Raw genomic sequence first — 15,693 nt, forward strand, 5'->3', positions numbered from 1 at the left:
TAAATTTTTATAAGAAAAAGAAAACATATTAACTTCTCTAATTTAGATATATTTTAAAGTGAGATTAATTAATATTCTTTAAATGTGATTAGTGAATTAATTTGATAAGAACTTGAAAATGAGAGAAGTTACAGCCAGTAATGTAAGGACCCATAAAAGCATATCAGCCCGTTTATAAAAGAATCAGAGACCAGAGAAAAGCAGCCCAGCCCATAAAAACTAAATAAATAAATTACACATGATAGTTTTTATAAGGTTTATATAAATATCGGAGTATTCCATATTAGCAATTGTTCGGGTAAACCAAACTAATCGAACTGAATTGATCAAATTTGTCAGTTTGGTTCGATTTTTCATTGATAGCAGTTTGGTTTAGTTATTTCTTTCAAGATTTTCAGTTATTCAATTTGATTCAATTATTAAGTTCAGTTCAATTCGATTTTCTTGGTAAGAATTTTAGGTTGATTGCAACGATTCAAAATTCAATTAGTTTAGATGACTTGGTAAGTTCGGTTCAATTATATGCTTGGATTCAGTTCGATTGAAAAATTTTTATCGATTGGGTTCAATTATAATTAATTGTACATCCCTTTAGATAAATTACATTACATTACACACATGGTACTCAAAAAGTCCTAAAATAGCACGATCATACTATATATATATATATATATAGATAGATTTGCAACAACTTATATTTTAATGATGATTGCTTTTGATATTATTTTGATGATAAAAATTAATTGAATTTTGATGATGAAATTATTCTATTAATATTTATTATTTTAGTCTTTTAAATTATTTTTATATGTTCTATTAAGCACCAAAATAAAAATTAATTTCATCATTCAATTGAATGTCAAAAATCATGTTATAAATTTCTTGATGACATTTGAAATTTTATGTTTTCATTTGATCAAAATTGTTGAATGAAAATTAAATTCAATACCAAAATATCTTGTGATAAATTTCTTAATGTTATTTGAAATATTATGTTTTTATTTGATTAAAAAAAATATTATTAAGTAAAAATTAATTTCATCATGAGATAAATTGGTATTTGAAATATTATGATTTTTATTTGATTAAAAATGCTCCAAAAAATTATTTTTAAAAAAATTTAAAAATAAAATCAATATTATTAACCCTAGAATTCGAACCTATATAGGGGTGTGCATTCGGTTATAACCGAACCGAACCGTCTGATTTTAACTAACCGAACCGAACCGAACCAACCCTAAACAAATAACCGAACCAACTACTCCACTAACCGAAGTAATCGAAACCGAACTAACCAATTTTAAATTTAAACTAACCGAACAGAAACCTACCCAAAAATTGACTACCATACTGCCAAACATATACAAAGAATGAAATGGAGTTGGACACAGAATGAACATGATAAAGAGAAACAGAAACAAAACAAAATGGTAGCTCAAGATTGTACCGATGGCCGATGAAGAAGCACAAATCTAGAGATGAAACTAACCTCTAGGCTGTAGCGAGGAAGAAGAATAGCAGTTAGCTGCTCGATCCAGAAATGAACACCGAGCAACAAATCTGGAGTAAGCATTAGGAACATAGGATTTTGAGGTGAGGCAGCCTCTTCGATTCTTCGACTCTTCGTCTCTAAGGGATAGTGGTGGTGACAACGACCTTGGATGGCGGTGGGGGGTGGCCAACAGAAAAGAAGGAGATTTCTCTCCTGTAAGGGTAGGGCACGGACTCAAAAGGGTCGAACAGCTACCACGAGAGGATTGTGGACTAGGAAAAGACAATCTTCCCGCTCTGCTCATCGACCCTGATCTGGAGTTTCATCACGCCACCTTAGGCTGAGGCGCCGATGAGGCTGGTGCAGACCGTCGAATCGTCCTTCTCGAAGGACCCAACGTTGCGGGGGTGGTTGTAGTGGTCCACAACCCTCTCGTGGTCGTGGTAGGGGATGGAGAACTTGAGAAGCTGTGTCACGACTCACCAGTGAGGCAAGATGGAGTCATGGAGAAGGAGAACAAGACAGGAGAAAGCCATCGGGAAGGGAACCCGCCTAAAGCTGCCAGAAGAACTCGCATGGGGTGCCGCGCTTTGCCAGAACCACGTAGGTGTCACGCCCGCCGGCGCGTGTCTGTGTGGGGGTGGCCCAGGTGGGGGGGGTTTACTAAATATACGGTTCGGTTCGGATATTCAGTTATTTCAAATAAAAAACCGAACCGAACATCAAAAATCGAATTTTTTTTTTAAAATAATCGAACCGAAATTTTAAAAAAGAATAACAGAACCGAACCGACCGAACTTGTCATTTTAGTTCGATTACTTCGATTTAATCGAAGTTGTGCTCACCCCTATACACCACCAACCAAACCTAAACCTTAAGTACAAACAAGAAACCACTCCAGTTGAAGCTCTTTTACTTTTCTTTTTTGCTCACAAACTTATATTTGTTTTAATCTGTCAACTACTACTTTGAATCTATCAATTAAGTCATTCAATATGTCAATTAATTCTATTAATCTATCAACTAACTCTACTGCATCTGTCGACTAACAAAAACATTAAATTCAATATGTCGATCGATTTAAGTCATCTATCGATCAATTAATTTGCAGAAAGCTTCCAACAACTAGTTTTTCAAATTCTAATGGCTCAAAATGGCTAGTTTTCATTTGTAATTTGTGGAATACTTATAAATACATATCAATGATGATCTAAAAGAGATTAATGAATAGAAATGAAGTGAAATGAGCTTACAAATTATTTTTATACTTCTCAAATTTATTGGTGCTTTCATAATTTTCTCTCAAAAGCTTTAATCTTCATTTGTATTTATCTGTTTCAAGTCTTGTATCATTTTGAGAGACTTTGTAATTAAAAGTGATAATTCTTAGATCTTCTCTTATCTTGTATCTCTTTATATATTTCCTAACTTGTTGTAGCATAGGACTTGTTTATTGAAACAATTAATTAAAATACCTAGCCTGGTGCTAGAGGCTTACTTATCCAAGTAAGAAGTTGTATTTTTCTAATCTTGAATTAAAGGGCCTATTTGGATCAAATAGGCGGTTTTAGTAAATTAGTTTAAAATCTTTAGTAATGAATTAAGGTAGTGGATTAGACTTGGTTTAAATCTGAACTAATATAAATCATTTGTATTCTTTATTTTTCTTACTTTTTATTCCTTAAGCATTGCATTTGTCATTATATACATATTTTATGTGTTAACTCACTAAAACCTCATTTGTTTAAAAAAGATTTTAAGTTCTATCAATTTTTTTTAAATTATCCAATTCACCTCCCTCTTGGGTGTGTGCCATTGTTTTTCGAACCATCATTAATTGATTAATTTTCAAGTTACAACATATCTTATTATCAACACATTCTATTAATGATATTATTATAAGAATATAAAATTTGATAATTTATGTTAAATAATATTTTTATAAAATTATAAATAAATTTATTAATATATTTATAAATAAGCCTATTCACGAACCAATAATCGAGATTGCTCGCGAGCCTCTAAAGGATTGCTCGCGAGTCTATAATCAATCCAGCTCACGAGCCTCTATTCGAGTTAGCTCATGAGTTACCAGGCCTCCATTCGAACCAACTCGTAAGCTTGAGAGAAATAACTATAATTCTTATAATTCAGAGGTATAAGTTGTAATTTAATAAAACTTTGAGGTATCGAATGTAATTTGTCTAAAAATCAAGCATTCCAATAAATCTCAACCACAACCTTATCCCTTCAAACACCACACATCCACCCGACACTCTCAAAAACGACCTTGTTCCCCATTTCCCCCGCTGCCAAGAGACCATGGCGACCCTTCATTTCACTCCGTCTCCTTCAATCGCCCTCCCACAACCCAGAAGCCACCACAACCACCGTCTCCTCCGCCTGAACCGGCGGCCGCCTCCCAGTTCCCGCAGCCACTCTCTAACCATCATCACCCACTCCTACAAAGTGGTAATTGAACATCAGGGTGAAACCACGGAGCTGGAGGTGGAGCCCGACGAGACAATTCTGTCCAAGGCATTGGACTCTGGCCTGTCGGTGCCACACGACTGCAAGCTTGGAGTTTGCATGACTTGCCCTGCGAAGCTGTTGAGCGGCACGGTTGATCAGAGTGAAGGCATGCTGAGTGATGATGTTGTCGAAAATGGCTATGCTTTGCTTTGTGCGGCTTATCCACTTTCGGACTGTCGCATTAGGACTATACCCGAGGAGGAGCTACTGTCATTGCAGCTTGCAACTGCCAACGACTAGGACTTGTGTCTAGTTGATGTTCTTGTACAAGTTTTGGATATGATAATGAGATGTTTGCTTATAGATTGTGGATGTTGATTCTGATTGTGTTGCAAATTGGTTTCCTGGTGATTGTTGCTTCCTCCACCTCAATGTTGTAACCACCTTCCTTGGTTCATACTCATACAGCCCAACTAAGATCCAGGAACCCACAGAAACCAAAAAACCACAGGCCCTAAACCACATTCAAAAATCTTTATAAACTCTTTTCCAAAGAAATTTGAACTTGTACCGTTGAGAGACAGCAAATATACCTCTTACTACCAGAAAGCAAACCGTTCAGGGTAATATGGCATCATATACTTTCCTAGCAGAACATACATTTTGAATTGGTAAACTTGGATTTGTTTACTCCTCTTATCCTCTAGATCAAGAAGTTCAGACATGTTCAATACAAACCGAATCATAGCATTGAATGACGATGCACCCACATGCCAGTTTGTTTACGCCAAATCTTTAGTAAGAAGCTGCCTCAACTATATTTCACAATCATCTAATATTACAAAGTTTAACCAACATTAGAGAGAGAGCCTGTCCTCCACGTGTCGAGAAGCAGGATAGAAGGTCGGGATTAAGGATTACAAGACACACTTATCGCTACCATTAAAAGGTTAGTGATTACAAACCATTTAGACAACATCTGAGAGTAGGGTCAACATAATATCAGAAAGTCGCCATCTTCAGAGAACGGTCACTTCTATCAGTAGTAAGCCTGCTGATAAGCTGGTGCAACGCCATTGCCATAACCACCATAGGGAGAATAGTTGATTGGAGCCACTGGATAAGACCCGGCCAGTGGCGGAGAGGCTGCTTCAGGTGAGTATGCATAAGGAGGACTCCGGCTGCTGTATATGACTGGGGATGCAGGATACTGTGGAATCCCAGTGGCATATTGAGTGTGTGACGGGGACCGGACAAATGCAGGAGCCGGGAAAGATGACACATAAGCATTTGTTGAGCGGCCAGCCTTTGCAGGCGGCATCGGGCCACCATTGTTTACCCGCGTTCTTTTGTTGGCTGGGACAGCAGCTGCCTTCTTCTTCTCGCTCTTGGTCTTCTCTAGTTGTTCCAGGCGCTTCTTGAGATTTTCTGGAGGGAATTCAGCCTCGAGTTTGTACTCTTCAATGCACTTTATGACAGCCCGAAGGGCTGACTGCTCCTTGCGTGCAGCAAGGTGCTGCAAAATACAAAGGATTACCACTGTTTTAGAGCCTGTATCCCATTTTACCAAACAAAATTAGATCAGCATGTGATGGTAACTACCTATCATGCAGCAAGCATTAATCTACTCATAAATGCGATAATAAAATGAATTATCAACTGTGAGGAATCTGCATATTAACAGGAAGGTCTTATAGCATAATATTTTAATAATCAAATTTTGCAATGTTCTGGAAACAGTAGATCAAGATCTGGTGGCAGCCGTCAAAAAAGGGAACTTGCATGACGAAAGAACAAGGGATTCTGCTTGAATGAGCACGTGTGTACAAGTACTAGCAAAATAAAAGGAATTCACTTTTATGATCAATAAATGAAAAATATAAATAAAATAAATAGATTAATACCGCAGCACGGCCAGAATTTTTAGGATCCACCAAAATAGAAGTTGCAGCTTTTTTTGCATCCTTGAGGAAAGCCTTCAGCAGTGGGACAGGGGGAAACTTGTCCTGAAGGCCAACTTCGAAAGTAAAATGGATTGCATCAACCTGCTGCCCCCTGCTGATTAATTCTTCAATCAGATCTGTGTAAATAAGCACAAAAACTAAATTGTCACATATCCCCACAAAACAAACCTAGTTACAACAAAACAAGTACGCCAAAATGCTTAAAGATACATAAAACATGAGTCAAAAAAAAAAAAAAGCAGCAGCTCAGCATAGGAGATCTAGTGGCAATAAGGCCTAAAAAAAGGTTGTGAAAATGTTAACAAGTTCAAGGTTGCATGCAGAATGTCATGAACACCACACGAAAGTGTATGACCCACCTACCTCCTCCAAGAGTTAAAATGATCAAAACGTGCCTCTTGTCAGCAGGATATCAAAGGGGCCAAGTCTGACCATTCAACTTCACAGCAGATAGTTCCCTTCTCCAGCTCATCATACACATCCAGTTAATATTTTTTCATTTCAAATAAGATTCTATTACTATATTTTTTACAAATTTCTTCCATGTCTCATCTTATGAAGAGAACTTGGAATTAGACTTCACTTTTCTTTTTCCTTTCAACTCAAGGATTGAAATCTCAAGCACCGTAATGCCGTCTTACAATAAACTAGCACTTTTAAGATCCAGAAGTATCGCCAAGCAATTCTGACTGAAATAAAACAGCATAATATGCAAAACATATAAATTTTACAAGCTAGATCTGAATATCTCATAAACTAAATGATGGAGACTAACAGAACAACATTTTATTCCAATTGATGGTTATTTACAGGAATGCAGTAAGAGGCCAAGCTAAACAGTTTGTTGAGTTGGCTGTTGTCTAATAAATGCTATTTGGTTATATAAGTGCAAAACCAAGAAAAAACTGACAAAAAAGAAGCAAAACATACTATTTGCACAATGCATGACTGTAGGCACACAGTGTTTGCACGTGGACAACATAACTACTTTGACAAATGGACGATATCTGAGTCATCCCCGTGTGGATCAATAGCATATAGAGAAATAGAACTGTTGAAAAGTCAAAATTTTCCTTAAACTGAACAAAATAACAAATTTTTTTAGGAAACTAACCATTAGAAAGTGTGAACTAACTTCAAATTCAACCACCCCCACCCCCCAAATTTTTTGCCTGGAAAAAAAAAAGAAATTTCGTTTTTCATCCTCCCTTGGAAAAGAATAACAAAATTTTCTTGCCCCATTAACTGATATGTTCAGCTGGTCCATACTCTGCTACTCTGTACACAAATTGGAATAAGCATCCAAGCTAAAAGCCAAGAGGAATGAAACAAAGACAAATGGATACACGGGGAAACTCCAAAAAATAAGAAAGAGGAAGCTCTCTATAAACTCTTGGTCTACAATCTTAGATCCCAGATAAACAAATTTCTAAAAGTTTTTATGGGACTTTTGAATCTGGGAGGTCCCAAGCAGAGTGTAAACACAGCTACATGAATTCTAATATTCTATCTTGTTCTTTGAGAAAAAAAATACAATTGTTTCAATAAAAGATCAAATCTTGAGTCAAAAACAATGTGCTTTTGTGGGAATTTGTAAGAATAAAAATCCGAATCACTCTAATGGTTTTTGGTTGTTCTTGATGGAACTATCTCAACCAAAAACTTAGAAAGAACCACCCTGCTTGGAAAGGTCTCTCATAAAATTCCATGGCAGTCACACAAAGAGTAAGCCTTTTGGACTCTCTGTTTATCTACCTAAAAACCCAATTTCGTTAATTGCATGATTCAATGTAGTCCCGCTCAAATGCTAGGCTTTCATATCGTACCATCTAAGGTCATAAATTGTCATGATAAGATCAATCTTTCAAAAGGGGAACAAGCAAGCTCAATAGCATCTAAACAATAGACACAGCAAAATTTACTTGTATGATTGGCGTTTATTACTCCATTTGTCACAACACAAAACAAAAACCATATAAAACCGCATGGGAAGACAACTAATGAGTTCAAAATGAATGATCCAGAGAATTGGAAAGATGCGGTATTTGGACCCTCACGACACAGGTTAAGAAACATTATGGTTGCAAGGTGTACCAAGAATTTGGCTGTTTTTCTTGATACATCCTGCTAAGGAACTAATTCAGGATGAAACACGCCCATCCTAACAAGCAAGGATAGCCGCATTAAACAAAACAAGAAACTCAGCTGCCAAACAAAGAAGAAAAATAAAGCTCAAAATTTAAACATACCCGGCATTTTATCACCCAATCCCAACGAGACTGCAAGCTTGGGCATTTGCTTCCTCCAAGCAGAGCCAACCACAAGCTTCCTATATAAATCAATGTCTTCCTTCTTGACAATCCCGAAAGTCACCAAGTGCTGCAAAAACGTGTGCACGTCCGGAGTCTTCACGTTCTCTATGCCGCCGCGCTCGTCCAGGCTCGCCTTCCAAGTCTCCGCTATCTCCTTCGCTCGCTCCTTCACGCTCGGTGTCACCAGAAGCCGTGAGTTTCCCAAAATCGGGTCGACCACCGCCGGAATCAGCGACTCGAGCATCAGAACGCACGCCCAGCCCAAATCGTTCGCTCTATCGCTCTTATCCGCCCTATTGTCCACCGGAAACACCTCGGAAATTGCCTCCAAGACAAATTTCGCCGGATCGACAGAGTCTCCGAGCGCAACAGGCATTTGAGTCCTCATCGAGTCCAGTTCCTTCTTCTGCGCCGACACGAACCGCCAGAACCCCTCGGCGTCCATTCTCGTACAGTAGGAGCGCAGCTTCAACAGTAAACCCTCACCATCATCAACTTCGCCGGAGACGCTGTCTTTGATAGTTACCACAGCCAGAAGAGCGGCCTCCTTACTCTGGTAGACCTTGTCCAGGGCAATCGAAACGGCGTCGTCGATGGTGCACTCACGGTTCTGGAGGACTTGGAGAGACTCCTTGGTGTGAGTGTCCAGAGTCGTGATCTTGTCTTTCAAAGCCTTGGACTTCTTCTGAAGATTCTGTTCGAGTGAGGAGAAGTGATCGGAGAGCTCTTTCCAGAGAAGCGTGCAGCTCGTCATCAGCGAGGCTTGCCGCTGGAACTTGTCGAAACTCGGCGGCGTCGACTGAGTCAACCCGCCGCCGGGATCGGTGAGTGAGCCCATTGTTACAGCAGGAGCCTGTGACTCGGCGCGGCCTTGAGTAAAAGGGGTGCAGGGGAAAACCCTAGAAATTGAAGGGGAAGGAAGAAGAAGAAGAAGAAGAAGAAGTGAGGGGGAGTTTGGTGATGGCGATAAGGCAGGGTTAGGAGGAAGAGGACGATTGCTAACGTGGCGGGTGAAAAGACAGACACGTGTGGTGGCGTCTGACAAGATGTGGCGGTACTATGCTGGTGCTAACGTGCGCCCAGGGTGTGATTTTGCGTAGGATAACCTGCCTGGTGGCAGCCTTAATGGAAAAATCAGTAGGTAAGTGAAATACTAAATACGATGTTTATTAAGGTATATAAATTTTATTTATATATAAAATTTTATTTTTTAAAAAAATTAATTTTAAATGAATTATTAATGATTTTCTCTGTCGCCCTTAGTCTTAGCATTAGGCAGGTGAGATTAATAGGGATATTTTTTTTTTTTTTGTAAGAATGGTAAAATAAATATTTAACAAGAGAGATTAAGAGTTGAAGAAATGCACTTTTCATAATTAATAGTTAGAAAAGCATTAGATTAGAGATAAGATAATTTATAGAAAAGAATTGATATATAAATTGGCATATGTTGTTATTATTGGTGTATTTATCTCATTGAAAGGGATAAATTTTAAAAGTATGATTTAACGGACCTGATAAGATATTTTAACCCTCTCTCTCTCTCTGTCACTCTCTACTGCAGAAGAAGAAGAAGAAGAAGAAGAAGAAGATGTGGTAAAAGAAAGGCAGGCAGGCATGCGCATGTGAGTAAATCATGTTCACGCCCACTGTACACTCGGCTTTGCCTCTCATTCTTGTCAGTCCCCTCACCTTTTCCAGCCTGTAATCGCCACGGCCAGGCTTGGCCTGCTGGCCATGGGTGGGTGGGTGGGTGTAGTTGGTGTTGTTGTTTACGTTTTGTTTAGATTTCAAACACCAGTTTGAGCCTGGAGGCTCCTGATTAGTTCTGGTTTTCTGAAATCTATTCTATAATTTAATACCATTATTATTGTTATTGCCATTCATTTTCCGAAATGACAGCCAGCCACAAGGTTGAAGCCACATCTAAGGCCCTAAAAAGTTGGCGTTATACCTAGTCCCGTGTGACCTTGGTACAATAATTTTTTCAATGAAAGAGGCCAACCAAAATGTGCTTCGTTAATTAATTATATTTATTTACGCTATGTTTGTTTAGTCAAATCTCATATTTTTGCTCTCTGCATTTATAATAATATCTCATTTACAATTTTACATAATATCAAACATGACTTTCATATAAACTCATGAACAAAACTTGCAAACAAATTTATAAATAAACCCGTTTATAAACTCATTTATACATATATTCAAATTCAAACTTAACAAATTAGAGTTTAAAGAGAATTTTTAGTTCCAAGTCAAACTCAAACTCAAGTTACTTTCTTTTTTTAACAAGTCAAAATTTGAACCAACTCAAGTCCAACCCTACCCCGATCTAGGGATCTATGTTGCTGTCGTCGGTAGAGAAACCCACACATCCACTTGTACCGTGAGGAGCCCAGATCTAATGACTCGTCCCCCTTTCCAACTTCCTCCCCCGCAACATTGCAGGGTCCATTTTATAATATTTCTGTAATATATTATATTTAATATCATATTAATATAAATATATAATACATTAATATATTAATATAATAAAAATTATCATTTATAAATATCTAAATAAAAAATTACGTAATCTCCCTCTTTTCATAAAAATTGATTTGTCTCAAAAAATTAATAATCAGTTACTAAGATGAGGGGAGAGACGAAAACGTTTGGGTAAAATAGTCAATTACCTTAATCCTACTCAGCCTTTGAATTTTACCAACTCAATTTACAATTGAGTCACAAAACGTAACCGCCCCCATACTCTAGGTGTGTTTCCAAGGCAAAGGCACGCGCTGAGTGCTACTCCAAGTTCCAGTGGGTTTATTATCAGGCATCTCAACTAGAAATGCCCATCACAAGCACTGCCACCATGCTCTTCTTGATACATCCAGGTCAGCAAAAGCTCGATTGCAGGAGACAATCTCGCAAGTTAAAACGAAACCAAACTTGCAACCCCTACTCATATTACTTCTCAGGCAGTAATCATCCAAACGAACTTTAAGACCAACATCAAACTTGGAATTTCAAAATTAAACAAGGTCCATAACACAAAAGCAAGACTCACAATATCATAAAAAACCTGGCAGCAAAACCTTTTAAAGAATCCACCCTACACTACAGAATTGAAGCAAGTATATTTATGGAATGACGCATAAAACATTGCAAAATCCTCAAAATGAGCAACACGGGCCTCTTAACGTTTCTTAGAGACACCAACTGTCTTCCCTCTGCGGCCAGTTGTCTTGGTGTGCTGACCACGGACTCGCAGTCCCCAGTAGTGACGTAGACCACGGTGGTTCCTGCTCCATTCAATAACAATCATTAGCATTAAACTGCAGAGCAGGCCATAATCAACAGATAATCTGACCCCCTCAACCAGCAAACAGTCGTGCTTTGAGTTGGCCAGTTGGGTCCCCAGCTACATATATAGCTACAATAACCATCACTAATTTGGCCAAGTACCAAAAGACGACCTACTAAAATAATCGGGAGATGGAGTGGTGCTCCAAAAAAGAGTGTCCTTTATTTTTTGTATCACACTTCAATGGAGAAGAACAAACTTATTTCTACACTATCATATAATCTTGGATCATTATCACAGACCTGTGACAAACCAGGCGGAGATGCTAATTGGAAATTTATACACATTTATACATGTTTACATGGATAGTTTCTCCTATATTTATGGATGTTCTTATTCATCAACAAATTTCCTTTTAATGTCTGGCCATCTACAGGCAATAAATAAACAGAGTTGGCACAATAGTTCCACATTTTCTAATACATGCCCTGCAATTTGGACTTGATTTGAATGGTGGAAGCACAAGTTAGGGATGTAAAACAACTAACAACAAAAGGGAATACAGTGGTAAATTATTAGCAGGAAGTTTAAAAGGTCAAAGCTAATAAAAATAAGAGTATTCAGAGTTAACAAGTACTTTTAGCCTAGAAGAATTTACAACACTCCCCACATGCTATATAGGCCCATAGCATTTTGTAACAGCTTCAAAATAGAAAATTTCACAAAAGCAACAAACAACTAGTAGTTCACAATTTATGGAAAGAAAATTATTCGATTAACTTCCCAGGCAAAAAAAAAAACTAATTAACAAGCCAGATAATCACAGCCATCACTCAATCTGTTAAATTGTAATGAACAGGACAAGGTATAAGAGAACAAATAAGACATATTTGAGGCATACCTGATTTTCTTCAGACGTTCCAGATCATCTCTCAATTTCATGTCCAGTGCATTGGCAACAACCTGAGAATACTTGCCATCCTTGTAATCTTTTTTCCGATTGAGAAACCAGTTAGGGATATTAAACTGGTGGGGGTTTGCCACGATGGTCATCAAATGGTCAATCTCAGCAGCAGATAGTTCACCAGCTCTGCACAATTCCATTTAATATTTTAAACAAATTCCATCAAAGGAAAAAAATATTTAAGCTCCACAAGTTTATATTCTGAAGTGCTTAGATGCATGTTACTCATATGCATGATTTTGTACTCATGTCAGATGATAGAGCTCCAACTAAAGCACTAGGCTACAAAATACTACATTACAGGAAGATTAAATTCACTGTCTTCCTTGATGGACCAAGCGGACTAGACCTTTTATAATGTATGATATCGCTGTATCACTAACAGAAAAATCAATCTGCTCCTCATCCCTTTCCAGAATCACAGAGAATCAAACCGTACAGAAGATTTAAATTAAAACATTATTTGAGTGGGGAAACTACTTCTAAAATTGGATATTCCATTAAGAAAAGAGGAACAAAGATAAAGAAAAATGAACAAGATACACCGTGAATCTTAGAAAAGCCGAAATAGGGATAGCAATTCAATACTTGAATTGAAGTAACGATTGGATAAGGCTCACAATTGGACTGCAAGTAGTTGGAAGTCAAGTCTGTCACTTTACTTTCTTTTAGCATGGTATAACCACATATAAAGCAAATCTTATCTCTTAAGAAAATGCCAAAAATAACTAATTTCCAATTGTTTTCCAACAAAAAAGATCACTTAACTTAGCCATGTATATGAATCTGTCATGCTAAGAGTAGACATCTCTAACAACCACCTTATAGTAACAAGCAACAACCCCATACCTAGTACAAAGCTAGACACAATTTCAATTAGCTAAAGGCCAATATGATTAAATACTTTTAATGCTCCAGTCTCAAAAAATTCTCCATCTAAATGAACAAAAATTTATAATTTATCATATAAACAGACTGGATTCCACTATTCAACATTTATTTCAGAAAATCAACGAATTTCTAACCATTGCCAGATTGTTAATGAAATTTTATTCAAAATCAGACAGTTATAAACATATTTCTCAAAGCCACGTCAATTTTTCAAGGTCGAGTTTGCCAATAAATTTTTATATCAGGTCAAGCAGTAATTTTCCATTGGCAAAAGATGAATTAGTTTAACCATACTAGGGTAGGCATTTAGGTTCCCCCAAATCCAGGCCATCGTTATCAATATGTATTACAACAGTTCGCAATATAGTCTCGGATACAGAACAAAACAAAGAAGATTATATGTACCAGATTTGTGCCTGACTATACTGACGTATAGCAAGTAATATTAGCATATATTGGGATATTGCAAATGTGCCGAGTAGAAATGTCGTGTGGCTAAAAGAGTTCTAAAAACCCGTCATGAAGCTGAGAGCGACGATTTTGTACTCATCTTCTCATATTGTAACACCAAATATACGTATGGTTTCAATTAACCCAACCTCTTAACCTTCTTCTAATTCTCATCTTCTAGTTCTTATTTCCTCCAAAATTTGGAAGAAAAATACATCATTACTAAGACAAAAAAGCAAATCAACAAATAGAATAAGTATGCAGAACATATATGTGACGCAACGATTAAAAAGAAAACACAAAGAAGAATTTACCTTTTGTTCATGTCGACGTCGGCTTTCTTGCAGACGATGTTGGCGAATCGACGGCCAATACCCTTGATGGAGGTGAGGGCGAACATGATCTTCTGCTTCCCATCGACGTTCGTGTTCAGAACACGAAGGATGTGTTGGAAATCTTCGTTTGCCACCAGAGACTGCAAAAGAAGCAAATCGAAGGATTTCAAGTACACGATTGATTCAATCAATCAACAAGATCAAATATAACGGCGAGCCAATCATAGATAACATGAGAAAGAACGATATTCCCTACCATGGTTGCAGTTCCCTTCGCGCCTCTTGTCTCTGTCGTCTCTCACTCTCTCTCACGTTCTCGAGGCAGCGATGAAGAGAGCGTTAAGAGGAGGGCACCAGGGTTTTAAAAGCGCCGAGGCTGAAACCCTAGTTGAATGTACGCTGCCAGATTGGGCCACGGCCCACAAGGTCCCTGGATGTGATGGGCCGTCTCTGGGCCGATCTTCGGGCTTCGCTTATATTTTATCTTCTTTTATTATTATTTTTCCTGCTTCTTCTAAGCACTTCACTTTCACTTATATTATAACCTTTCTTCACACCTAAGCGACTATTTAATTAATTTACTTCAGAAATACATTTCAATGAAATAAATTAAATATATATTGATTAAAATTAAGATATAAAACGTTTTAAAAGAATAAAATTTACAAAATAAGACCAAGTGTATTAAGTAACATCAATCATCTTATAATTAAAAATATTTATATGATAATATTGACATGAATTTATGATGAAAGTAAAATTAATTCATAATCAAATATTTAAATTATAAATTATATAAAATTATTGATGTATTAACGAGATGATAGATAATAATTTGACTAATTTCGTCAATGTCTTGTCACAATTCTTGTAAAAAATTAACTATTTTTTTGCTAAACAATTTGTTGTCATAACTCATAAATTAGACTGAACTTTTACTAGTTTTTAATTTAATCAGGTCGATTTAATTCTTAGAACACTACAAATAAAGCTTAATTTTGTTTCCTTTTTTAAATCTGAATCTATATATAAAAAAATGGATTAGTATATTTTTAACCAAATTCCTTATTTGATATGTGACAAACCATCTAATTCAATACTTATTCATTCCTTTCTAATAGCCTCCACTTGGATTGCGTTGTTTCCCTAATGTTTTAATTAGTGAAATTAATTTATAAAATATCTAGAATAGTTTTGACCATATTATTGTTCAAAACTTTTATATATTTCCAATGATACCAAAGGATAAAAATCTTAAATGTCCTTTTAATATATAATCTTTTATATGTGATGATGCAGAGCCCATCACCTTCTTCTGTCTCGAACCAAGTACCTGCAAAAAGGGTGGGGACTTACTCCCTGTGATCCTTCCGACGCTCAAGTTAGTTCACGAATTTTCGAGGAGTATAATAGTAATGAAAGATAATAAAAGAGTCGCTTAAGAGTCAGATCTCCGTACCTGTAGAGGTTGTCATCTATTTATAGATGTCCCTTGGTCTTTCCTTAAGAGATAAGATATCT

General features: G+C 37.0%; 3 protein-coding genes across 3 annotated transcripts; 1 reads left to right on the top strand and 2 right to left on the bottom strand.

Moving 5' to 3' along the window:
- The first annotated feature begins 3,756 nt into the window (after positions 1-3,756).
- Positions 3,757-4,345, top strand: LOC127798840 (ferredoxin C 1, chloroplastic). The gene has a single exon (XM_052332467.1). It carries the CDS (start codon positions 3,815-3,817, stop codon positions 4,262-4,264), a length of 450 nt encoding a protein of 149 aa, XP_052188427.1. The 5' UTR covers positions 3,757-3,814; the 3' UTR covers positions 4,265-4,345.
- A 413-nt stretch (positions 4,346-4,758) lies between these two features.
- LOC127798839 (FRIGIDA-like protein 4a) lies at positions 4,759-9,200 on the bottom strand. Its single transcript, XM_052332466.1, has 3 exons — positions 8,178-9,200; positions 5,869-6,044; positions 4,759-5,480 (listed from the first exon to the last, which is right to left on the bottom strand). Exons 1-3 carry the CDS (start codon positions 9,076-9,078, stop codon positions 5,004-5,006), a joined length of 1,554 nt encoding a protein of 517 aa, XP_052188426.1. The 5' UTR covers positions 9,079-9,200; the 3' UTR covers positions 4,759-5,003.
- A 2,027-nt stretch (positions 9,201-11,227) lies between these two features.
- LOC127798841 (40S ribosomal protein S18) lies at positions 11,228-14,586 on the bottom strand. Its single transcript, XM_052332468.1, has 4 exons — positions 14,429-14,586; positions 14,152-14,312; positions 12,434-12,622; positions 11,228-11,530 (listed from the first exon to the last, which is right to left on the bottom strand). The coding sequence occupies exons 1-4, from the start codon at positions 14,429-14,431 to the stop codon at positions 11,425-11,427; spliced, it is 459 nt and encodes a 152-aa protein (XP_052188428.1). The 5' UTR covers positions 14,432-14,586; the 3' UTR covers positions 11,228-11,424.
- Between the last annotated feature and the right edge of the window lie 1,107 nt (positions 14,587-15,693).

Source organism: Diospyros lotus, chromosome 4 (genome assembly GCF_014633365.1).
Source record: "Diospyros lotus cultivar Yz01 chromosome 4, ASM1463336v1, whole genome shotgun sequence".
NCBI classification, from domain to species: Eukaryota; Viridiplantae; Streptophyta; class Magnoliopsida; order Ericales; family Ebenaceae; genus Diospyros; species Diospyros lotus.